General features: G+C 33.9%; 1 protein-coding gene across 6 annotated transcripts in view; it reads right to left on the bottom strand.

The window, feature by feature from the left end:
- Positions 1-2,963: 2,963 nt before the first annotated feature.
- Positions 2,964-25,539, bottom strand: part of SYT10 (synaptotagmin 10) — a 68,587-nt gene continuing 46,011 nt past the window's right edge. For 5 of the 6 annotated variants that reach the window (XM_001927016.8, XM_085025117.1, XM_085025115.1 and 2 more), the window contains exons 4-7: positions 20,624-20,744; positions 16,064-16,235; positions 12,529-12,658; positions 2,964-9,594 (exon numbers count right to left, since the gene is read on the bottom strand). In XM_001927016.8, the coding sequence (XP_001927051.3) occupies positions 9,523-9,594; positions 12,529-12,658; positions 16,064-16,235; positions 20,624-20,744 (495 nt within the window). In that variant the 3' untranslated portion in view covers positions 2,964-9,522. The other variant, XR_014845445.1, reaches the window with a different exon arrangement.

Below are 25,539 nucleotides of genomic sequence, written 5' to 3'. Positions count from 1 at the left end.
GTAAGATTCATAAAATGCAGACAAAAGTTTTCATGGCCTAAACTAGAATGGTGTCAATGGAAAAATAACTTTTAAGTGAGTTATGATTACCAGGAGTCCATGTTTCCTTCTCTTCTCCTCTTTGTTCTTTCAACATATCTGAAGGGAGTTCCTTCTTTTTAGCAAATTGATATGCACATATTCCTATATTATGGCTCTTCATGGGATTTAGGTATTAATGATGAGGATGATGTTGATGACAAAATATAGTACCAACTACTTGCATAAGTGGTTATAAAAATGACACATACATTAACTATTAGGCAGATAAAACTGATCTCAACTTATAGATGAGTAAAGGACAATAAAGTTCACATTGCTTTCATCTTGGTGATTTACCTAAAGAGGTAAAAAAAATCAATAATTTTTCCATTGTATGCTTAGAGTGTTATATTGAAAAAGCATTGGGTTGCTTGTACATGTAGCTTGAGGACCAAAAATCTAGGATTGAGGCCCAGTCCCTCCATCGACTGCATGACCTTAAGCTTTCATTTAACCTCTCCTAACCACAATCACTATCTCTGTGAATTGGGAGTAGTAAACCACACATGCCTTTGGGAAGAAATAAGAAGCAAGTGTGGAAATATTTTTAAACTGTATAAATATTAACTTTTATATTCCATGACATATAGAGAATATAAAAGCCTAGGCTTTGGGAATGAGTTTACCATGTGTTCAAAGCTGTGTTCTTCAATTAAAAAATAAATCTTTCAATTCTTGACTCTAGTGTTTAATTACTGCCTCAGGTTAAGGTACCTCTATAGCTTTCAACATCCTTCTCTCTTATATTCATTAATTTATGGTGGTTAGATTCGTGTGCTCCTGAAGGCACCATTTACATAGACTAGTGCCAGCAATGTCCCCAGGAGTTGTGTAGTTTGGTGGCCTGTTTTTATCTTGCCTCAATATGATTGTTATCTATTAGTTCTTTTACTTTCTGGTTTACGTTCCTGTCACTGACTCAAATCTAGTTTCCCATTTAAGGTACAATGTTCAGTCATATATATACTAAAAATTATATATAGAAAAAAGGAAACAATTTTGCTCATGAAAATGTACATAAGCTAAACAGTTAGACTCACTAAGTTCATTCACAGTTGAAATTGGTTTCATTCACAATTTATACTTGTATGTGGAACTTTGTATGATATTTTTCATTAAAAAATGAGTTTGTAAAAAACAGAGAAACACTTTGTGGTAAGTGACCTATTTGTGGTTACAGTTCAGATTTTTGGTTTTATTTTCTGTAGCCATTAATGGATATATCTTTTTTTTGTTCTGTATTATTTTATGAGAGTGGATAATTTGAAACTGTTCAAATTAGCACAAAATTTAAATAAAAAATAAACAATGGCTTTTCCATGAATTGAGTGCCTCAAAATTCTTTCAGATACACTGGTAGTGACAGCACAAAATGATCTATAACACTGTCAAGATAATAAATTATGCTATCTAAGATAAAAGATGGTAAACTTTGATAACACTTTGCTTCATATTTCTCACATATATTTTTATTATGTATATAATCATTCATATAGACTGTATACATTTATTTTACAGATTATAACCTAATGTTATATGACCTCTGCTTTGCAGAATGGAAATCTGTTTCATATGTGGGCATATGAAGAATATGTCTGCATTTAAAACATTGGAATAAAAATTTCTAAAAGTTTATAAGGGCAACAATTCCAACAGAAGAATGGGAAAAACCTTAAGCAATAAAATTCAAATTTCCAATATATCTATCTATCTATATCAATTTATCTATCAATTTTTCTATATCTATATATCTATCAATCTATATCTATCTATATCTATCTATACAGTCTATATCTACATATATATTATCTGTACATCTGTCTATATTATATATAAATATAATCTACACATCTATATATCTATATATTATATATCTATATTATATATAGTGATTGTATATAATCTATATAGATAGACAGATTGGACATTTGAATATATATCCAATCTATCTATATGATTATATATATAATCATATGTATAAATGATTAATATCACTGGATAAGAAAGAAGTAAAATCAAAACATTGATGAAATATCATTTTTGTGTTCAAATTGGTAAAGATTCAAATAATAACAATGCCAAGTATTGACTAGAGTAACTGAAAACTCTCATATATTGTTAGTGGAGACATAAGTTTTAAATCACTGTAAATATAAACTCCTGCTGGGAAATATTTGGAAACACTAACACAAAATCTTTAAGAGTGGCTGTTTGACTAATACTTTATAAGCAACTTAGATTTCATTCACGCTCCTCATACTTTTTGGATGTGAAGACAGCAAGACCAGATAGGTCAGATCATTGACTTTTCATTATCCGGCATTCTATACAGAGGCATAGACTTATTTGTTTCTTCTTACAAGAAGAATTGTACTTTTTTTCCTTGACAATGACTCTAGGTACAGAACATCTAGATTATCGATGATTATGATTTCCTTTAAGTCAGTGTTGTGTTGACTGCCTAAGACTAGTTGCTACTTGTAAATTCCCTATGAAAGTATTTTTGAAAATCTGAGGTAAAACAGAAACAAACAAATTAACTGGTATACCCTAGCTACTGTATCACCTGCTAAGGTATCTGTAAGAACTTTTTGCAAATGAAACAAATGTAACTAATATATGTAAAGGTAAACCTCCTTTAACACTTGGGTAATGATTCTTTAATGAAAGTAATCCTACTGGAGTTAATAATTTAAAAAAAAGATACATATTAAGTGAAGTTTCTAAGATATATTCAGTACCTAAGTTACTGAATTATTGATAAATAAATTGCTCTGCTCTCTAATGAGTGCCAAAATTAATGACTATTAAGGAAAGATTTAGCAGCATAAAGTTTTTAGAATTAAATCTGAAAAAGATATTTTCTTCAAAGACAAGAAAAATAATTTATAATCACTTTATTTTTCAAAATACATATGAAACAGTAAAATTATATTTCAAGTGCTTTTCCATTTTCTTTTACAAAAGTAATCATAAATTTTACACTTCATAACAGCTTTGAGGTTTCATTGTTACCTAATTAATCTGAACCTGACAAATATGTTCACATATTTTAAAGAAGACATTGTAAAAATACTGAAATATGTAACATCTTTTAAAGTTGGTTGCAAAACATTTGTTCTAAGTAATACAATTATACACTGTCAAGTTTCACAAATGGCTGGTTACCTGTAGAAAAGCAAGAAACATGAATTACAAAAGATTTTAAAATTTCTACTCTATAATATGGAAGTCAAAGATAATGATTTGAACAATGGCTAGTTTTACATCACAAACTTCAGCTAAAAAGCCACCTTATGAACAATAACTGAGGGATACGAAAAAAGATCCTATACAACAGATCCAAATTATTCAATGTCATGTATGAAATGAAGATTTATCATGGTTTCTGTCAGCTTAGAATAATCTGCAAATATCTTAGACAGTTCATTAGTGGAATCATCATTTTTACAATGTGAGAAATTTATATTTTTAATTTGTCATTCTTCAGTGGATATCTCATTACGTGTATTCTATAATTTATATTTTGCATATGAACCCAATCATTTCTGTCATTTGGGAGGGTCAATAAAAAAAAGTAATGCAGGAGTTCCTGCTATGACACAGTGGATTAAGAATCCGACTGCAGCGGCTTGGGTCACTGCGCTGCAGAGACACAGGTTTGATACCTGGCCCAGAGCAGTGGGTTAAAGGATCTGGCATTGCCACAACTGAAGTGTAAGTTACAGCTGTGGTTCGGATTCAATCCCTGGTCCAGGAACTTCCATATGCCATGGGTGAAACAAACAAACAAAAAAAGGTTAATGCAAATGACATAAACTTGGGTTGGATTTTTTAATTAAAACTATAAATGCATATATTTTGTGTATTACAGTTGGTCTACCTGCTCCTTTCTTATGCAGTGAGAGAATTTATGAAGCTATTTGCACTAGGATTACTGTAGTTTTAAATGAAAAAACAAAAGTATATAATAAAATCCACAAAATGATCTATACATGGCTAGCTCTATATATATGGATATAAATGTAATAAGCCATGCAATTTTTAAAGAGTGTGATTTTGTGGCCAGTTTGTACAGAGCCTTAGGGATTATAGAGGTTTTTCTAGTTCACACGATTTATCCTACAGCAAAACCATAGTCAAACATAATTCCCTGTATTGATGTTCAGATTGGGAAAATAACAACAACAAAAAATTCTGAAAAGATAACAAAAACAAAAATCCAAAGCATTAATCTTCAAACATTGGGGTTTATCCAACTTTTCTTTTCTTTTTTTCGTTTTTGCTTTTCAGGGCCACACCTGTGGCATACGGAGGTTTCCAGGGGTTGAGTTAGAATTACAGCTGCCAGCCTATACCACAGCCACAGCAACACAGGATCTGAGCTACGTCTGTGACCTACACTGGAGCTCATAGCAATGCTGAATAATTAACCACTGAGAGAGGCCAGGGATTGAACCTGCTTCCTCATGGATACTAGCTGGGTTCATTACCTCTGAGCCATAAGAACTCCTCTTAACAATTTTTGACTCATTTCTATAATATGTATTGTTATTCAATAAATTATTTTTGAGGAAACAAAAACACGAAAATATAAATCAAATAATTGAAATCCACCACCCTGTACAGAAAATGGAGGTCCTGTGCATAGCAGGTGCAAATCAGAACAAAATTTCTGCAGATATGGCCTATTTTTACACGTTTATGACAAAAGTCAGACATGGTTTTCTCTTTGGAGAGGGTATTCATGACCCAGATGAGCTTAGAAGAATTTATTGTGAGTTTGAGATGAAAACATTTCCATACAAATACTATATGTAACTTTAGATCCATTAGTAGCGAGTCATTTCCAATATTTCAGAATAGATAAAAATAGTTCTATTCTAATGAATTCTCATTTAGGAGTATATTTAAATTGTTTTAAACATGAAGAATCCTATCTTTTCAATCACCTCTCTAATATCCAAAATGTTTGCATTCAATAAATCCTTAAGTCCCACCTCAGCTCTTAAGTTAGTGCTTTCTTTTTAAAGTCTCTATAGTGTGAAATTATCACACAATCAAGTCAAACTTTGGTTACCAGTCTTCATGATGTACTGGGTGGAAATAAAAAGTTTTTTACTGTGATGAGAAAACACTTGAACTGAATATTTATTAATTGCCACTGTTCAAATACACCTCTTTTTACTTAACTGTTATTTACAGATGACAAGTATTACCAATACATCTTTTATCAAACTGCTATTTACTTTAACATAAGATTGAGCAAATATAGGAAAAGTCTTTTAATAGAAAATTCTTACCTTAAAGAGTATCACTGAATAACATATTGGAAACATTTAGTTTAATTAGCTGTCTTTCCCATGTAAAATATAAACTCACTACTTTATTTAAAATAAGGGGTCTTGGTAGTTCCCGTGGTGGTGAAGCAGAAACGAATCCAACTAGGAACCATGAGGTTGCCGGTTCGATCCCTGGCCTTGCTCAGTGGGTTAAGGATCTGGCCTTTCTGTGAGTTGTGGTGTAGGTCGCAGATGCAGCTTGGAGCTGGCGTTGCTGTGGCTGTGGCGCAGGCTGGCAGCTGTAGCTCAGATTAGACCCCTAGCCTGGGAACCTCCATATGCCGCAGGTGCGGCCCTAAAAAGCAAAGTAAAATAAAATAAAAAATAAAATAATGGGTCTTAACAGGTTTAGCTGAATCATATCCTGAGCCACGTCATTGAATAACTATTAAAATCTGTGTCATGGGATTTTTTGAACAGTGTTAGAGGAGTTATTTTCCCCTAAAATTGAACATACAAAGGTGGTTTTTGATTTTTGTATTCAATGTCTTTATTTCCATATGCTTTAACATCTGTGTTTAACTGCTATTTAGTTGTGTAGATTCTTAATTTAAATTATTTTACTTTCCATGCTTTTGTATAATCCCTTATGGCAAGCAATATATTCTTAGCCTATAAACCCTAAAAGTTTAAATCAATTAAAGTACATCGAAACAACTGGAGCTGCTTCAAGAACAGATTTAGTAGAGGATGAATGATTTTCTTAAATCCTGATCAACTCTAGTTTTCTTCATTCTTTTAAAAATATTATCAGATAATTAAAATACTTGGTCATAATTGCAACTCGGGTGGCAAAGAAAATCATATGGAACTCCATTCCATGAAAATATATGAGATAATAGAAAGTATTCTTTTTAAAGAGTTAAAGAAATAACCATGTGTTCAATGTTAAGATTTTGTGTTACTTTATTTGCAATAGTCTATGGCTCTTTTGAAAACTCATTCTCAAATAATTTCTATTTTGTTTCATGGATAATAAAAAAAGTTGAGAAAGAAGTGAAAGTTTGGCTTTTTCATTTCTGAAGCAATTAATCATTAAATGAAAGCCTTAAGAGATTGATACTTCTTGAGTTTGCAAAGTTTTAAAATAATAAATATTACAAAAGATAATACAGACGGAATTGTCAATTAAATATTAGAACCAAATAGGTTCAAATATATTTTTCTTTTACCTAAAACCTGAGTCAATATTGATCAGCTGTGATCTCCCTGCAGTAACTAGAACATGCACACACTCCCGGAAACTGCATAAGAAAGTGGGCGCTTGGTTCTGTGCTTCCATCTCTAGTTCCCTGGCACTAGTCCTGATGATATTTTTAATTGAACTGTGAATGTATTAACATCATGTGTTTTACATGTAAAATAAAGTGCCAGAAACAGGGCTGGCCTGATAAAAATTTTTAATTGACCAGAAAAATATTAAGAAACTAGTGTAAAAATAGCATCAATTGTTCAGATTTTTTGTGAGAAGACTGTATACTTCACAAATATTAATGCATTTTCACATTCTATTTTCTCATTCCCCTGATTATTGAATCAGGTAAAATAAATGCATGAATAAACAAACTAAAAAGCAAAACCCAAAAGAACATTAGTGTTGTTATGTTAACTAATCAACACTTGTTCCTTTTTCTTAGATTTATGTTTGGCAAGTCCTTGAATAAGTCCCTGAAATTAGGTATTCTTATATACCTAAGCTGCAACACCATAATGTGTCAGTGCTATCATTAAAATGTGGTGTTCCACAAAAATTTATGGAGGATAATCTCAAATCTTATTTTAAATACTGAAATGAAAACAGTCCATCTTCAAGTAGAAAGAGGATAAGTTATGTTTATATAAATGTGTGGCTGTGCAGAATGAGGGTATATCATATTGTATTGAAAATGGTGGATTACATTTTTATAATATGAACTACCATTTTAAGTGATGCATGAAATTTGAGTTTTGGGTTTTCCCTTATCTTTCAAGGGTAAACAACTACTCAGGCATGATGAGTTTATTCTAATCCCTAGGAAAGGTTTTTAAAAATTACCTTATACACTTATTTTAATTTACAATAGCCATATTAAATGCTCCTGGTTGGCTGATTGTTTGCATGTTTTCACCATAAGCATTGATTTTTTTCTCCATAGGAGACAAAAAAAAAAAGCATAAATAAAAAGTACTTGAAATATATTTTCAGGTGAAAATAATTATTATACTCATTTAGGAAATATAGTTGTTAATTAACTGTAAGCTGCAGCTGTACCTACAAACAATTATCTCCAAATATGTCATTTTATTAAGTCTTCCCATCTGACAATTTTACTTCCCAGTAAAATAAAGAATTATAAAACAGAAGTGTCATCTTCAGTTATCCTGCCTATAGCAAATGGTTCTTTTAGGCTTGAAAAAGTAACTGGTATTTTCAAACATGTTTCTTCAATTATTTTCAGTTAGAAAATTTTAGTCAGGAATACTTGTTTTCATTAAGATAGCACAAGCATTTCTGAAAAAATTTAGGGAATTGTGTTTGCCTTTAAAATTTTAATGTGTAAAATAGTTACATCTAAATTGAGTAACATCATATGAGAGATGCCAACATAAAAAAAGAATTTCACGATTTTAAAACTTTTTATTTTTTAATATTTAGAAATAAAGGATTTTATTAAAATCAAAATTTTGTAAGGTTGATAAAAGTTTCTCACTCTGACGAGCATGATTTATAGTCTAACTATAGATTTTTCTTGCCTTTTCAGTTTTTTTGGGGGGTTCTTTTAAACTTCTATTTTGGGATAAGCTTAAAATATGCACCATCTATGGTACACATCTCAAAAGTAAGGTTAGGGATCATTCAATATAGATACCTTCCAATAGGGACCAGAAATGAGAAAATAAAAAGTTGACATGATTTAAAAGAAAGTTCTGTCATGGAAAAAACATTTGCATAGTTTTTACGACTAGTGGCCTGATCCTCATGAAAAAATGTCTTTCATAAAAGACTGTGGGTCTGGGCCTTTAAAATCATTTATTTTTACTAAATGTTGAAGTTGTATTATTTATGGTATAGTTCTATAATTTTCTGAAAAATAAGTCACCCTTTCTTTAGAAAAATACCTGCTTCTAAGGATCAGCTTCTGATTGGGCTTAAAATCACCATTACTGTGTAAAATCCAAACAACAATGAGCACAGACATTTATTGTACCTTTGGTGTCTGTTAGTATGTCTATCAGAAATACAGGATCTATGTAATAGCTTTATGTCACAAAATAAACATGTCACAGTACTTGAGAACCTTATGAACACTTATGAGTTCTAATTCTATTCACTTAGGAATACTAATGCTACATTTGAGATTAAGAGTAATAGGACTTTTAAAATATCAGTTAAACAGTGCTACAGATGTTTGAACTAATGTAACTTTAAGACAGTATAAAACAGTAGCCCAAATGGCTCAATCTTCATTTTCCAGCTACTAAATATTACTTGTTAAATTTATACTCAAAGAGGTTCTTTAAATTACAGTTTTTCTCTATATCTTAAAAAACAAGTGTGAAAGAAAAAGTTTAGCAGAGCCAAACTTTACCAAGAAAAGATTTTGCTGAGAATGAAAGAATATATTACCAGATAAATAATATGAACTTGATTATGCAAGGATTTAACACTCTGTGAGTAAAGTTCAAAATTTCAGTAAAGTTTATATAGAACCATGTGCACAACTAGAAATGAACATATTTTTAACAAAATCCAAAATTATACAGATGTTACACATGCTACTTTATACAATAGCAGCATTAACTATTTAATTTTAGATCAGTATGGATTATTTTCAAAAACTATTTCTTTGCTTATGCAAAGAATTTACAATTTATTAAAATACCATCTGTGCTAATAGGCATATGATGTGAAGAATAAAATGCTTTATGTAAGTAAGGACCATTTATATTCAAGTAAAATATATCAAGATGCCCAAAGTGAATAAATAGACAAAAAAAAAGTAAATAAAATTTGCCATCAAATTTGTTCATTGTCAGAATATACTTTAAATGATGAAATCAAACGTTCCACTTCTTTTTTTTTTTTTCTGATCTGATGAGTACATGTCCTGGGTCCTTATTACGGTGTGGAAGGTGGTTTGGGAGATGGACAGGATCCTTGACTATCAAAGCTAGTTGCCCGGCCGGGTAACTGAAAGATAATAATTTCATAATGTATGATCTAGTGTAAAAAAACAATAGAATGGGTAATTGTTACATTTAAATAGTGAATATTCATCCATGATATGCAAGTCTCTGAAGAAGTTACATAATTCCCCATGCCCTTCAGAATTCACTGTCTCAGGTAGCATGAAGGGACACAAACATCTCACAAATATGTAAGCAGGGCATGGGACACAGATGGCATGCAGAACAGCTCTGCAGAGACAGCTCTTCATGACTTCGGAATAATTTTACATTCTATGACATCTTTTAGTTCTTAATGTAAAATAATTAATGATTTACCAGAGTCAGGGGAAATTGCTGGGTAAGATCAAGAAGGTTCAAGAGACACACGAGATTGCATCCCACTTGCTCTAAGGCAGGAGGTGATTTTTATAGGGGCAGTTAATGATATGAGATATGAGAAGGACAGAGTTTGGAAAATGGGAACCACAAATGATAAAGAATAATTTCTTGCAGTCCCTAAATATATGTATTTAAAATTTTAATTATAACAATAAATTTTTCTACCTAGGTAGGAGTAGCCAGATTTTCCACGTGATGTTTTAGTCTTGTCCTCCCAACTTATTCAGATCTTGAATATTTTATTCCCTTTTCATTTTAATCCCTACTCTGGCAATAAAACATACAATTACACATTCATCACTTTCCCAAAATGCAAGATCCAGCCAGTTCTTAGGTCCCTAGTCTCTGCATTTTGTTTGACCAATGAATGTAGGTGCGTGAGTGGGAAAAAAGGATCTATTTTCTGGAGAAAGTACCTTTAATCTTTTCAGTCCACTTGTGCTCTGATAGTCAGCTGTTAGAAAAATATCTGATATCTTCTGATGCCCATATTGTAGCTTATTCTTTCTGTATACACTACAGTAACTGGAAAGTTCACATATTCTTAGACACAAACACATACCTATTTCATAGTTCCTTTCCATCAGATAAATTTATAACTGCTTATTAAATGGTTCTAAGTGATCATAACATGCACTGGGTCATAGAACCTCTGTCCTTTCATAAGTGAAAGTTATTGATCAAATTATCTCATCTCTCCCTACATTATCCCTGTGAAATGTAGTTGTAGACAGAGTAGGTGGTCTATCCAGGATTAGATGGTCAGAGAAACAAGGGCTTGAATTCATGTCTCCCTTTCAGCATGGTTCTCTACCCAACAAACTTTACTCTCATGTCTAGATTATTAAACTTAATCACGTTTCAGACTTTAAATGAAAATAAAAATAAGAATCAGGAAAAGGAGAGTAAAGCAGTAGAGTATAATTTATACATTAGACAATACACATTGTTGAAAAGAAACAACTTGCTCAGAACTTGAGCTATTGCCTAAGAGAAAGTACTGTGTGAATATGCATTTGCATGTGTCTGTCTTTTATGCTTTACATTAAATGATGAAGTGAGGCAAAGATTTGGGACATTAATATATTTAAGTGGATATCTATGTTGAAAGTTCACTGCTATTGTCCAGCGTTCTTCAAATTTTCCTTACAATGTTCTGAGTAACACAGCTAAGGTCACATTTTCATGACTAAGCTGAGCTTAGAACCAGGGCTCATTGACATTTAATTACACTACTTTGTCTGTACTATTCAACCCAGTGCCTAATGACAGAAGCAGCAGCAGAATCTTACCCATAGGAGAGATGGTAATGTGTTGCTCCCTTACTACGTGGTTATCATAACTTCTTTTTTATTGAATTGCATATATTCCATCCCCTACCTCTCATCTTTTTATTAACCAGTATTACCTCTCCATTAATCAGGTCATATACACGACTAATTTTGTGACTCTTCAAGAGACTCCAGCAATTGTCTTTGGAAAAGAAAGTCACTCCATCAAGCAACAGTGTATTGAGTAGACTGACAACTGACTTTGTGGCTAAAAATCCTGGTAGAGGGAGTTCCCATTGTGGCACAGCAGAAACGAATCTGACTAGTATCCATGAGGATTTGGGTTCAATCCCTGGCCATGCTCAATGGGTCGGGGATCTGGCATTGCCATGAGCTGTAATGTAGGTCGCAGATGCAGCTTGCATCCCATGCTGCTACGGCTGTGGTGTTGGCCGGCAGCTGTAGCTCTGATTCAACCTCTAGTCTGGGAACTTGCATATATTGTGGGTGAGGCCCTAAAAAAGAAAAAATTTAAAAAAATTTTAAAATCCCAATAGAAATCGGTATTGATACTTCTGGTTAATACAACTATTGATATTAAATTATAGAGTAAACATTGTGCCATACTCTGTACTACGCATATACTATTCAGCATTTTCTTTAGTTTTACTCTATGTGTTTACTGCTATTAGAAGGCAATAGAAGAAACTTAGGGTAAGTCTTGTCCAAGGTTCTTTAACATCTAGTGACACAATAGAGACAGGCTTTCAATTTAGGCAAGCTGATGTCTCAGTGTTTTAAAAATCTGTGAGCCCTTTAATTTCCTGATCAGAAAGTTACATAGATGAGTTGAAGTAGATCTAGTACCTCTATTTAGAGATTCTGGGAAATTTTAGGTGAGGTCGCTGTTTTCACAAACAAGAAGCATGAAAATTCAGTTTCCAGTTAGTAATAAATTTACTTGCTCACTCCACCACTCAATGATGTAAGTTTGCAGTCTATGCAAAAATAATAGACTTGCAGTTTTTATGGGCTTACTATAAAGGAATATCAAACTCAGAAAGTTAAGTTGTTTTTAAAAACCAACAAGGCACATGCAACTTTGCATACTGGATGGTAGAGTCAATTGGGGCTTCTCAGTTCTTTAGCTCTTTCAAAACAAGAGCAATGTATGTTAAAAAGAAAAATAGGTGAATATATAAAATGTCAGAGAAGTGTTAGCAGATAAATAATATTTAAGCAAGAGATAAAGAAGAGAGTAGATGTCAGGGAGTCCCAGGGCTTACCTCCAGCAAAGGGTGCCAATGTGTTATTGGTTTTCGGTGATAGGCCAGCATTTCATTCCAGTGGTCTCGCCCAAGACCCTCAGCGTCCAGTCCTGTTCTACACACTCCTATGACCTCATTGTGTCCCACCCTATAATTTGGAGAATATTCTACTTTCATTCTAATGTTCAGTGATAAATGGAGTTTCATACACCTTAGCAGAATTTTAAATATATGATTAAAACACAGATTTTGTGATAGATTCTAGATAATTTTACATATAAAACTACTTCAAGTCAAATAAAAAAAATCTTAAGCGAAAACTTACTAAATAGGATCAACATTCAAACATTTGTAAAAGAAGCACACATAAACCATTTTAGTGCTCTGTAACTTGAGCACATTTCACAATAATAAGGATAGTGTGAAAAGAAATGGCAGCTTGTCCTTACCTACGTGATGAGTTTCTTTCTTGGAAGCATTCTATTAACTTTAAGTGATACAAATCAAATTTCATTATTTCCACAAGGCTTAATGTTTTATAATGATGTCTAGATTTCTCACCAAGGGTTCAATGCAAATTTTCTTATATAAATGACCATAATTAATTGACTAGATGATGTCAGTGGACATTACTATTTGTACAACAATTAAACAAGGCAGCGCATGGCATTTGACTTATTGTTGGATAGCACCAGAGCATACCAAACGACACTCTTATTTCCTATTCATGTCTTGTTTTCATGGCAACATATCAAAATAATAAAGATAATTAATATTTTTGAGAGCTTATTATGTGCCAGACACTGTTCTGAGTAATTTAAATGTACCGGCTCACTTAATCCTCACACCATGATCATGAATATCATTGTCATCATCTCATTTTACAAAGAATGAAACTAAACACCCCGAAGGTAAGGGACCTGTCTGGCTTTGTACACTTAGTTAGAGGGAAAGGGAGGACTTGAATCAAGACAATTGATTCAAGAATGAATGAACTTACTGTGTCAGGAGTAAAACCAGGGAAATTATCTTGCATTTCGATTATTTAACTGTCATCACCATGGCATTTCGTGGTTTATTAAATGCTGGTGCTAGATTGTCTTTTCATCTCTAAGAAAACCCTGAGAGTAGATTTCTTAACTCCATTAAACTAAAGAAAACACCGAGGATCAGGGAGCAGCAGGACCAGCACTTTTGATTCCTGATCGGTGGTTTGTTAGAAATTTAGAAGAATCCAGGGGAGGGATTGATCCAGTTGCCAGAGTTAACATGACAGTGTAAGAGTTTAACATGGTGAAAACACATATAAGAAACAAGCAGGAGTTCCTGTCATGGCACAGCGGAAACGAATCCAACTAGGAACCGTGAGGTTACAGGTTCGACCCCTGGCCTCACTCAATGGGTTAAGGATCTGGCGTTGCCCTAAGTTGTGGTGTATGTCACAGATGTGGCTCAGATCTGGCATTGCTGTGGCTGTAGCGCAGGCTGGATGTTATAGCTCCGATTAGACCCTTAGCCTGGGAACCTCTATGTGCCACGAGGGTGGCCCTAAAAAAAGACAAAAGACAAAAAAGAAAAAAGAAAAAGGTCAGGAAACCAATTTCAAAGAATAAAGAAAACAGAAGAGTGAGGTGAAGAGAAATGTTTCAAGTAAGAGTAAAAATGAGCCCCAAATTAGAGTCTCCTGATATCCCTGTACATCAAAAGATGTATTCAGTCACATATGGGAGAAAATCCAACTGGATGGATGGCCTGAAACAAGAAAGGGAATTTATTGACTGACATAACTGAGAAGTCCAGGGTCATTCTAGTTTCAGCTACAGTTTAATCTGGACTCTTCTGTAAGTCAGTTGTCTGTGCCTTCTCTTTTTAAATGTTTTGTTCTTGTTTTCAGCTTTAGACATATAATTTGACAAATTAAATTATACATAAAGTGAACAACCTAATGTTTTGATATACATGTAAACTATGAAATGATAAAAAAAGATAATTGATTCAAGCACACATGTGGTAAATTGCCTCTCAAGAATGGAATGTAATTTAAAGGCACTTTCTCTAGTGTTATTCTCATAGACATCTCTAAGGAGACTTTTGAGATGATTTTAGAACATTTCATTACTTTTTTTCTGTCACTGATGTAGATAGGTATGCTTAGTATAATTTTCCTTAATATGGGAAGCCATACAAGCACACTTTAAAAAATAACTTAAATATCTTTCCATTTTATATATTGTCTGGATATATTTCCCCAAAATTGTTTCAGTGACAAATGCTCAATTGTCTCTATCTGCAATCTATGTTGTGAGAAATCAACAGGAGTAATTTTTTGTAGTAAAGCGTAACAAGGGTTTCTAATAAAAAACGTTATATCTTTAGAGTTTTCCATTTTAACTAATTCAAGATTTCCCTCTCCCTTTAAATAGTGACAGTTTTTTTTTTTGGGGGGGAGGGAACTGTGACATAAAATAATTTCAAAGAGATGGTATAAATCATTTAATTTTTCAGTGCTTTATTTTCCCAGCTCTCATCCAGATGATACCATTTTAATCTCTCTGTATTACAGGGTCCTGGTTACTACCCTTTGCATAATAATATAAATGGATAATCTGAATATTTGTGTATATGTATTCTGTACCACTTGTGCTATCTTTAGAACAAAATAAATGTGGTAATACATTGTGTACATGCTGATAATTTTTTAGGTTAAACATACAGGATTCCTTTCCAAAATTATTATAAATATAAAAAGCAAAATAATAAAAAGAAGTATATAGCAAGGGGTGGATAAGAGATATAAGCTTTTAGTGGGACAAAAGTTCAGAGAAAGAAGAGGCTGGTTAGCTGAGAAAGACACATAAGTGGTGACTTGAGCAGAGCTGTAACATATGAGTGGAAGGAGCAGGGCAAAATTTCAGACAAGGAAGGAGTGGGAGCTGCAGCAGAAAGAAGCTTCAGAGCTGCGTTTGAGAGTTTGTCATTTATTTTACAAAAGGAGAACTAATAAAATTGTGTGGGCTGGAAGAACTATAAACAAAACAATGTTTAAGACTGATGTGAAAGCATCAAGGCAGTATCCCCATGGACGCTATTCACCTTCCACTCTTAATACTGTTCACAGTTTCACATTATGCTAATTCTCTGTAAATGAAAAAGTGAATCTCTAAGAGATAACTTGCCCTTTCACACAGCTATTTAACGACAGAGCTTGGGGAAGTATCATGGTACTCATATTCCAGCCCCGGTGGGAAAGTAAAATTTGTTGACTATAATTTCTGTGTTACTGTTAAAAAGCCTTCATGATAGTGCTTACTATTAGGTATACCATACAACTTCCACCCATTCTTTCACCAGCCCCAGGTATCCTGTCCCTTGAGAATGATGTATTTTGGAAGAGAAAACTTAAAAACATGGAAAAAAATGAATTTTGAATGAATGAAGTTTCCCTCTTCCAACTGAAATTGAAACTGTTATATCAGTGAATAACATGAAAAGCTGAGTCTGGTCTTCCTATGACTAACTGAAATTTGTTCAGTGAGTAGAAAGATGAACGTACCTATCGTAATCCATGACCGCAATAGAGAGGCTAACCTGGTCCACGTTCTCTGGAGGGATGTCGAAAATAATGGCCTCGTTGTACACAGGGTTTAGAGTATTTTTCTTTGTAGTTGTTTTTCTTTTTTTTAATCTTCGACCCTCACACATCAGAGACACTTTGACATATGGATCTAGGAATGGGAAGGCAATTTTATTAAAATGAAAGGAACAGTACAAAGCACAAATAAAATTGTGGTTAGTTGTTACTAAATAAGAAAAGTGGTATATTAAGCCCCTTAGTATTACCTGCTTTAAATTCAAATTACTTAGTTGGGAGCAATAGACTCTCTAGGACTTCATACTTTGAAAAGAGCTTTATCCTTAATTAGCTAGAAAAGAGTTAACTTGTGTTTAGCATAACAGAGAAAATTCACTAGGTTACCAAGAGCCAATCCAAAACTATAATGTGTCTTTTAGTCACATCCATTGGAGGACATGTTCTGTCCCAAGTGATTTATAGGGAATGTAATCATAACAAGTAAAAATAATTGTTTTCAAGTCAATCTCCTATAACATGATTTAGAATAAGACTAAAACTTATGAAAGAGCAAGACTGTATCTAGACAAGTACATATGATCACAATGAATTGAAAACAGCAAAAACTATATTAGTCATGGCTGAGTAGTAGTCCATTGTGTATACGTTCCACATTTTCTTAATCCATTCATCTGTCAACAGACATTTATGTTATTTCCATGTCTTGGCTATTGTGAGTATTGATGAAATGAACATAGGGGTGCATGTATCTTTTTGAATTATAGTTTTGTCCACAGAAGTGGAATTGCTGGATCATAACAAAGAACAAAATGATGTCATTTGTGGCAATGTGAATGCAACTAGAGATTTTCATGCTAAGTGAAATTAGTCAGAAAGAGAAAGATAAGGTATCACTTACAAGTGGAATCTAAATTATGGCACAAATGAACCTAACTACAAAACAGAAACAGACTCACAGACATAGAGAACAGACTTGTGGTTGCCAAGGGATGGGGAAGGAGTTGGATGGACTGGGAGTTTGGGATTAGTAGATGGAAACTATTACATTTAGAATAGATAAGCAATGAGAGCCTACTGTATAGCACAGGGAACTATATCTGATCTCTTGGGATAGAATGTGTTAGAAGATAATAGGAGAAAAAGAATGTGTGTATACACACACACACATATGGCTGAGTCATTTTTCTGTAGAGCAGAAATTGGCACTACATTGTAAATCAACTTTACTAACTAAAAAAAGAAAAATTATATTACTTGGAACTGTCTTGAATTGTTGGGAAAGGTACTAAACTTAGAGGTTCTGTTTACAGTCATAGTGCTTGATAAGGGGTTTGGATTGATGAAATGATCACTACATATCATTTATTAAATGGTCAACACTTTGCAATAAAAAGGTGATATTTGATTTACAGATGTCCTAAAGAAAGTTTCCTGATGTGCATTGCCTGTATAATGCCAATTAGAAGGAGAAACATTTAACTGGAGTCTATTTTTATGGGCCAAAGAAGTCAAATAATTAAATAATTGTTAACAAGTTCTGCCCCAGCTGACAGATCTTTACTGTCTTATTCTTGCCACCTTCAGTAGGAAACTAGCACAAGTGTTATAGATAAGTATACAAATATTAATCAAAATTTTCTTTAAAAAGTCTTACTTTTTGTATCTTTTTCTAAAAAGTTTTCATGGTTTTTGTGTGTTGGTGTTTGGGTACATATGCTAGGTGGTTAAAACAATCAGTGTCTGCTCTGTTGTCATTCATTTTTTTTTTTTTCCATTCTGATCACCCTACAACTGTAGCACCACCACCTCTTTTTTTTTTTTTTTTCTAAATCAATGTAGTAATAAATCTTATTTCCCTAGAATAAGCCAAAGATATGGCAACACTAATTTATTTGAGCAAATAAGTGCTTTTTAAGCTCCAGAAAAATGTATTTGTATATTTCACAAGCATTTCTATCAAGGGGCAAAAATATACTCTGTGGCTGTAAATGCTGCATATAGAAAAAAAAAGTAAAAGGGCAATGCTTAATGGCTGTTTCCTATTTATTTTTCAACCCCTTTTGGTCACATCCATAGCGTGCTGAAGTTTCCACACCAGGGATTGAAATCAAGTCATGGCTGTGACAATGCAGACAGTTAATCTGCTAAACTACCAGGGAACTCCTATTTTTCAATTTTTTAATAATAAGAAATATGTTCTAGGGAAGCAACCCATTTTTGTGATACACTTTTTATTTGAACCCCCAGACCTAGGCCTCTTGTTAACAATGGGAATGAGGCCTGGTTTATCATTTGCTACCCCCGTCATGTATATGATGATGATATTTCTCTACTAGTGACAAGGAAAATTTATTGGCTTCTTAGTTGATTCACAAGCCTATTGTGAAAATTAATGAGATGATGTTCTCAAAGCATGCACTACCCTGATGAGATGCTTCGTATAAAAAAAGTAGTCTTGTTCTAATTACAACTTTGATACGGTTTGCTTGTCTGGAAATTTCACTCTCTTTTGATACATAGTAGAAAGAGTAAAATAAACAATAATTTACAGAGTACACTGTTTATCTTAAGTTCTTCAACATTTACTTACATAAGACCTTTTCATCAAAATGAATGTGGAATTTACTTACTTTCTATCTTTATATTTCAATTACGTATTGCAAATTCCAAAAAAAATGAATAGGAAATTCATGCTATAGTTCAAAATTAGATGTTGAGAAAGATGTGTGATGAGAAGTCTCTTATCCATCTGTCCCCATACTTTCCACTAAGTTTTTGTGTATTACTCAAGTATTTATGCAAATATAAGCAATATAGATATATATTCTAAGATTCCCCATTCTTACATAGAAGGGAACATGATATCCATATTCATGCTTGAACTTTATTTCTTTAAGTATATACTGGAAATCTTTCTACTCTAGAACATAAAGTTTCCTCATAATTTTTATGGTGTAAATTTCGTTTATTTATTTATTTATTTATTTTTTTAAAATATTTTTATTGTTATTTCCCCAATACAATTGTTTTCTACTGTACAGCATGGTGACCCAGTTGCACATACATGTATACATTCTTTTTTCTTCCATTATAAGTGACTAGACATAGTTCTCAGTGCTACACAGCAGGACCTCATTGCTAGTCCATTCCAAAAGCAACAGTTTGCATCTATTAATCCCAAGCTCCCAATCCATCCCACTTCCTTCTCCCCCTAGGCAACCACAAGTCTATTCTCCAAGTCCATGATTTTCTTTTCTGTGGAAAGGTTCATTTGTGCTGTATATTAGATTTCAGATATAAATGATATCATATGGTATTTGTCTTTTTATGACTTACTTCACTAAGGATGAGAGTCTCTAGTTCCATCCATGTTGCAGTAAATGGCATTATTTTGTTCTTTTTATGGCTGCATAAATTTAGTTTATTTATTTGTTCTAAAGAACCAGAAAGGTATATTCCATTCCCACGTCATCCTTTACTATATCCCCACTACTATTTTTTACAAATTTAACAAATGCTTACTGATCTCTCTATTCTGTCCTAATCATCTTCCACAGAGCTGTGCCAAAGTTCACCTATTAAATTATAAATAGCCCTGCAGAGCTGTGGTGATTTAAGTGAAGGGACTAAAGAAAATGATGTGGTTTTACCTCTTTATCAAAGTTAGTATAGAAGCAGAGTTCCTGTGTGGCTAAGCAGAAATGAATCTGACTACTATCCATGAGGACTCAGATTCGATCCCTGGCTTCAATCAGTGGGTTATAAGGATCCATCTTCATCCCTGAGCAGTGGTATAGGCCACAAATGCGGCTTACATGTATCTCTCATTGATGTGGCTGTGGTGTAGGGCTGCAGTGGCTGTGGCGTAGGCCAGTAGTTACAGTTCTCATTGGACCCCTAGCCTGGGAACCTCCATATGCAGCCCTAAAAAAAAAAAAAAAAAAAAAAAGACAAAAAAATAAAAGTTAGCATAGAAGAAATTTCTTCTATACTTTCTATTGTCCAAAGTTTTTAGTTAGAAATGTGGTAAGAATGCAAATGTAAACAGTGGTCCTGAAACCTTGTTATTTCTCTGCAGGTCAGGTGAGGGAGATAAATTCATTCTAAATATGTCTTCTATGGCTCTTACTCATAGAGCAACACAAGTTTAAATTGAATGGCTTAAAGTTTAAGGATCCTCCTTTATGTATAAGTAACTAACTAGCTGAAAGTAGGGAAGCGTATGGTAAATTATGCATTTTTGAGAAAGAACTAAATCAGTAGAGAAATAAATAAAAATAAAACCTCAAGTTCAAAGTCAGTCTATTTGATAATACCTTTTGAAAATTTCATAATAATAATGTAAATTAAAGAGGTATTTGGAACACTTTATTTTGTTTTATTGATAATCTCTTTTTCTACTTTTATAGTATCCCACTACAGACAAATTAACTCAATAATTCAACAGTGATATATAATTTGGCTATGTAGAATATTTTATTTGGGTACGTACCCTTGACCCACTGCCAATTGTGTACATACCGGATGAGCCAGTGATATCCATAGCCTTCAGATTTCTGCACTTGATGACTGTTAATGTCATACGTCCAGCAGTTGGCAAATAACAAAGGGAAAACATGATTTCACCCAGGTCTATACTTTCCTGGAAAGACAATTGGTAATGTTAGCAATTTCAAATACCAGATAGTGAAAACAAAATAAAATTGAGTGAAAAATCACCTTAATGGAATGTTTGAATGTTTTTAAAATTTTATTAAGGATACAGATTACACTGCAAAAAAAAGCTGTACTAAACAGTGTAGGAAAAGAGAGTATGTCTCAATTATTCATTTGATATATCCACTGGTATTTCTGACAGAAATCTCAAACTTATCACAATCAAAATCAGACTGCTGATTCAACTCATTCCCAATCATCTTCTGAAACCAGTTCCTTTGCTGTCTTTTCAAAATCAGGAGAAATTATCAAAATTCAACCAGAGGCTGGAGCCAAAAAACTAGCAGTCGATTTTATTCTTATTTCCCTTTACCCCAACATATTCAACCCATGTCTTGTCTACATTATCTAAAAATATATCTAAAATTAGTGCCTTTCTTTTCAGCTCTATATTCAAGCCACTATCACTTCCTGCCAGGATTACTACATTAGTCTCTAAAACTGATTAGAAGTAGTCAAAGAGATCACTTATGAAATGTAAATCAAACTGTTTCATTTTCCTGCTTAAAACCATCTAAAGGCTCACAACTATATTGCAATAAAATTCAAATTCTATACCCTGGCATATAATTGGGTAACTATAAATACTGGTATATCTAGAAAATTTCAGGTTTACAACTATTGTCCCAAGATAATTATTACAAATATCTCCTATTATTATTAAATACATCTTTGTTTAGACAGTTCATTACAAGTTCATATGTATAAGGCCCCATGTGATTCGGATCCACCTATCTCTCTAACTTTATCCCTCGCCTCTTCCTCAGCTTACTCTCAAGAAGGTACAAAAGTGTGTTTTTTTTGTTATCGAACATTTGATGTTTGTTCCTGCTTTTGACTTTTGCATTTTCTTTTTCTCTCTCATATATTGCATGGCTGACTCTCACCATGCAGGATCCAGCTCATCACTAAGGCCTTCCCATTCCTATCCTTATACTCACCCAATCACAGATTTCTCACATTTTTTCATAGCACTTATCATTATAAGACATGATTTTTTCAATTGTTTTTTTTTTATTTCTTCGATTCTCATATATAAGGTCTAAGAGAACAGAGTTCTTATACATCATTTTTTTTTTTTAAGGCCACACCCACATTTGGAAGTTCCCAGGCTAAGGATGGAATCAGAGCTGCAGCTGCAGGCCTATGCCACAGCCACAGCAATGTGGCGTCTGAGCCACATCTGTGACATACACCACAGCTCCACAGCTCATAGCAATGCTGGATCCTTAACCCACTGAGCAAGGCCAGGGATCTAACACACATCTTCATGGATCCTAGTCAGGTTCGTTAATCTCTAAGCCACGAAGGGAACTCCCCCACTGTATTTTTATATCCTACTAATGGTACATAGCTGGCTCAGTGCATTTTTTAAGGGATGAAAAAATTACTAATTAATCTGGATAAAGACTTACTTGCTTTGTTTCATTTGTAAAGTAAAACTGTCCACAGTACCCTGATAGAGATAAATTTGCTGTCAATGGCTGCATAGATGGTAGACAAATGAAAATGAGCATGAACAAAGCACATTTAGGTTGCTTTTTAAAGAGCTGTTTACAAGATTTAATCAAATTTTATTATTCCTAGTAAGACAATTTGTGGTAGATTTAATATGGGGGGAGGGGAATAAGTTGCTATACATTCAGGTCCATGAAATTCTTAAAAATTCTTTATGATGAAACTATTAACATTTATTGGACTTATTCTTACAGCTCATGTTCTGCTTTATGTAATTACCATTGCTTTTTCCTTCTTCTTCTTTTTTTTTTTTTTTGTCTTTTTGTCCTTTTCAGGGCTGCACCCACAGCATATGGAGGTTCCCAGGCTAGGGGTCTAATCGGAGCTGTAACTGCTGGCCTACACCGGAGCCACAGCAAGCCAGATCCGAGCCACATCTGAAAACTCCACCACAGCTCATGGCAACACCGGATCCTTAACCCACTGAGTGAGGCCAGGGATCGAACCCTCAACCTCATCATTCCTAGTAGGATTCTTTTCTGCTGTGTCATGATGGGAACTCCAGTAATTACCATTTCTTTATTCATGGTCCATCAATAACAGAGCCTAGTAATTAAGAACATACATTTTAGAGTAAGTTAAACTTGGGTTGACTCTTATTTTCTACTTCTTAGCTGTGAGATCCTAGGAAGTTTAATTAAGCTTTGAATCTCTGAAACTTCATTTTCAGATTGAGGAAAGTGCCCATTCCTTAGGCGTTTCAATTATTAATTGAGATGATATAAATAAATTCCAAGGAATTTAACAGTGTCTGACATATAAGGCACGCTGTTGTGTTCACTGCTGTATTGCTATTACATGGAGCAGTGCCCTACACATATCAAGGGCTCAAAAATACTGGAAAAGTGAAAAAAAAATTAATAAAAAGAAGCAATTATTTTTTGGGGGGAAAATAATTATTTTAAAACAAAATTATATCCACATGGGTCTCCTCTGGGCTGTTTGATTGCTGCAGATCCAAAATTGTGAGCAAGGGAGTTCTGGCTGGGTGCAGGGAAATGAATCTGACTAGTATCCATGAGAATGTGGGTTCGATCAGTGGGTTGGGGATCCAGCATTGCCATGGGCTGTGGTGTAGTTTGCAGACATGGCTCAGATCCCACATTGCTGTGGCTGGGGTGCAGGCTGGCAGCAGCAGCTCTGATTGGACCCTTAGCCTGGGAAATTCCATGTGCTGTGGGTGTAGCCCCAAAAAGCAAAAAAAAAAAAAAAAAAAAAAAAAACTGGTGAGCAAGATCTAAAAGGGGACGCCTGAGGAGAAACAGGAAGAGCTTAACCTCCTAGGAGAACTCATTCTTTTCCCTACAAAGCAAATACTGAGTATTATTTGTTAGGTGCGCAGGTATGTGCTGTAGACACCTAAATAGAAATGGCATGATTCTGCTCTTGAAGATCTCAGTTGAGGGGCAAGAGAGTAGGCTATAAGGGGCTAGGAAAATAAACCCTATTCTATTTGTAGCTGCTGATTCTTTATTTCTCTTTCTTTTTTCCAGTGTTTCTCTAGGCTCAGTCCATGGGCTGGAGTTCTCTGGTAGCCATCCTTCTTTTCCTCACTGGGCACTTCTTCCAGGAACAATCAACCAGAGTAGGCATATTTTGTTGAGAGATGATTAAAAATTAAGGCATCCCTTTGTATATGTAGAACAAGACAGCAAGTTTCACCAAGAAATATGGTGGGGGTGGTAGTGGAGAAGTTGGGAAAGAAATTAGGAGACATGTTCTCAGAGATGAAACCTTAGACTTCAACAGGAAATACACAACATACAAACAGAAAAAAAATACAAACAAAGATATCTAAAGGGATTAGTAAATGAAACATTTCCACATGTCTGACTGATATTGTTTTATTTTTACACATTACACCATCATTTACACTCAAAAAATAATGATACTAATGAAAATTATATTTAAAAAATAATTTCCTTATTTTGAGTAGGCTAGATTAGGATGGAAAAAGAAGAGAGGGGCCATTGAAGTAAACAGGTATGGGAAGGTGTTGGCTTAAGACAGGTTTGAATTCAAAGATACATTTAGGAAGACTCATTAAGACTTATTACAAAAAAGAGCTTTAAACAAACAATTGGTTGCCATGGTGACAGCAGTCATCACAATTCACTTAACATTCTAAATGTAGTCTGCCTTCCAGATTTTCTGGTTGGTAAGAAAACAGATGGTTTTCCTTACACTATTAAATGATGTGTTATTAGATCAAATGAGCTTCTTCATTAAGTTACTACATTATTTCATGAAATAAAGCTACTGTGAAATGCAGATGCAAAATGGGTCTACAGAATTCAAACTATAGTAAAATATTTATTTCAGTCTTACCCACACCTCCCATTCACCTGAGAAAATCATGGAATTTAACCTCAAGCAACCCATTTAACCCCACTTCGCCTCAGTTTCTTTGGTATAAAATGAAGGGTTCAAAAAGATAAACTAGTTTATTTTCCAGTTCAAAAATTTTGTACTCTTAAGCACCAGCAAAATGAGGATTAAACAGTATACGTAGCTCTGGTAGGGTCAGGAAGGTGTATGGACAGGTCCTTTTAGATTTGCTACGGAGCTGGCAAAGCCTCACTGGAAAGACCAGAAAGGATCAATTGGTGCTAATAGCTCAATTTCATGTCCAAGAATCAGTGGTCATAAAACATGGCTATCAGTTAAATTTCTAGGGGAAGGGTCCAATCCTTAAAGGAGAGAGCATAGGGTTGACTCGGGGATTCGTGAGAAAAAACCATACTGGAGAGTGAATGTGCAGTGTCACTTACATTCCCCCCTGCTCTGCTAAAAATTTCAAAAGGATTGTATTTGACTCTGTTATGTGTTGGACACATACGGCCTACAACACTGAGTCTATCCTCCTCAACGTGACACATGGTCCCTAAAAATCTGGTCCCTACATTTTCTCCTACTTTCATTTTACAAATTCCTTCTTATACACAACAAACCTCGAAACTCTGCACTCTATATCAAATGCCTTATCAATCTCTAAACATTCGTTCATTTATTAGAATGCTCATGTTTATTGAGAGTATCCAAAATGGCAGACACTCTTCTAGTCATTGAGGAAACACAGACAATCATGACAAAATTTTCATAGGGCTTATATGGGATTTTGGACAAGTCACAAAACCTCTCACGATTAATCAAGAGACAAGCCAGAATGAAAACACAGGTCTGCATAATTTTAAAGTACATTT

This window comes from Sus scrofa, chromosome 5, assembly GCF_054392235.1.
Source record: "Sus scrofa isolate SSC_HxYL_T2T_F1_AM1 chromosome 5, Sscrofa_HxYL_maternal_Yorkshire_Landrace_v2.0, whole genome shotgun sequence".
Lineage (NCBI taxonomy): Eukaryota > Metazoa > Chordata > Mammalia > Artiodactyla > Suidae > Sus > Sus scrofa.
This window is presented reverse-complemented; position numbering and strand designations above follow the sequence as displayed.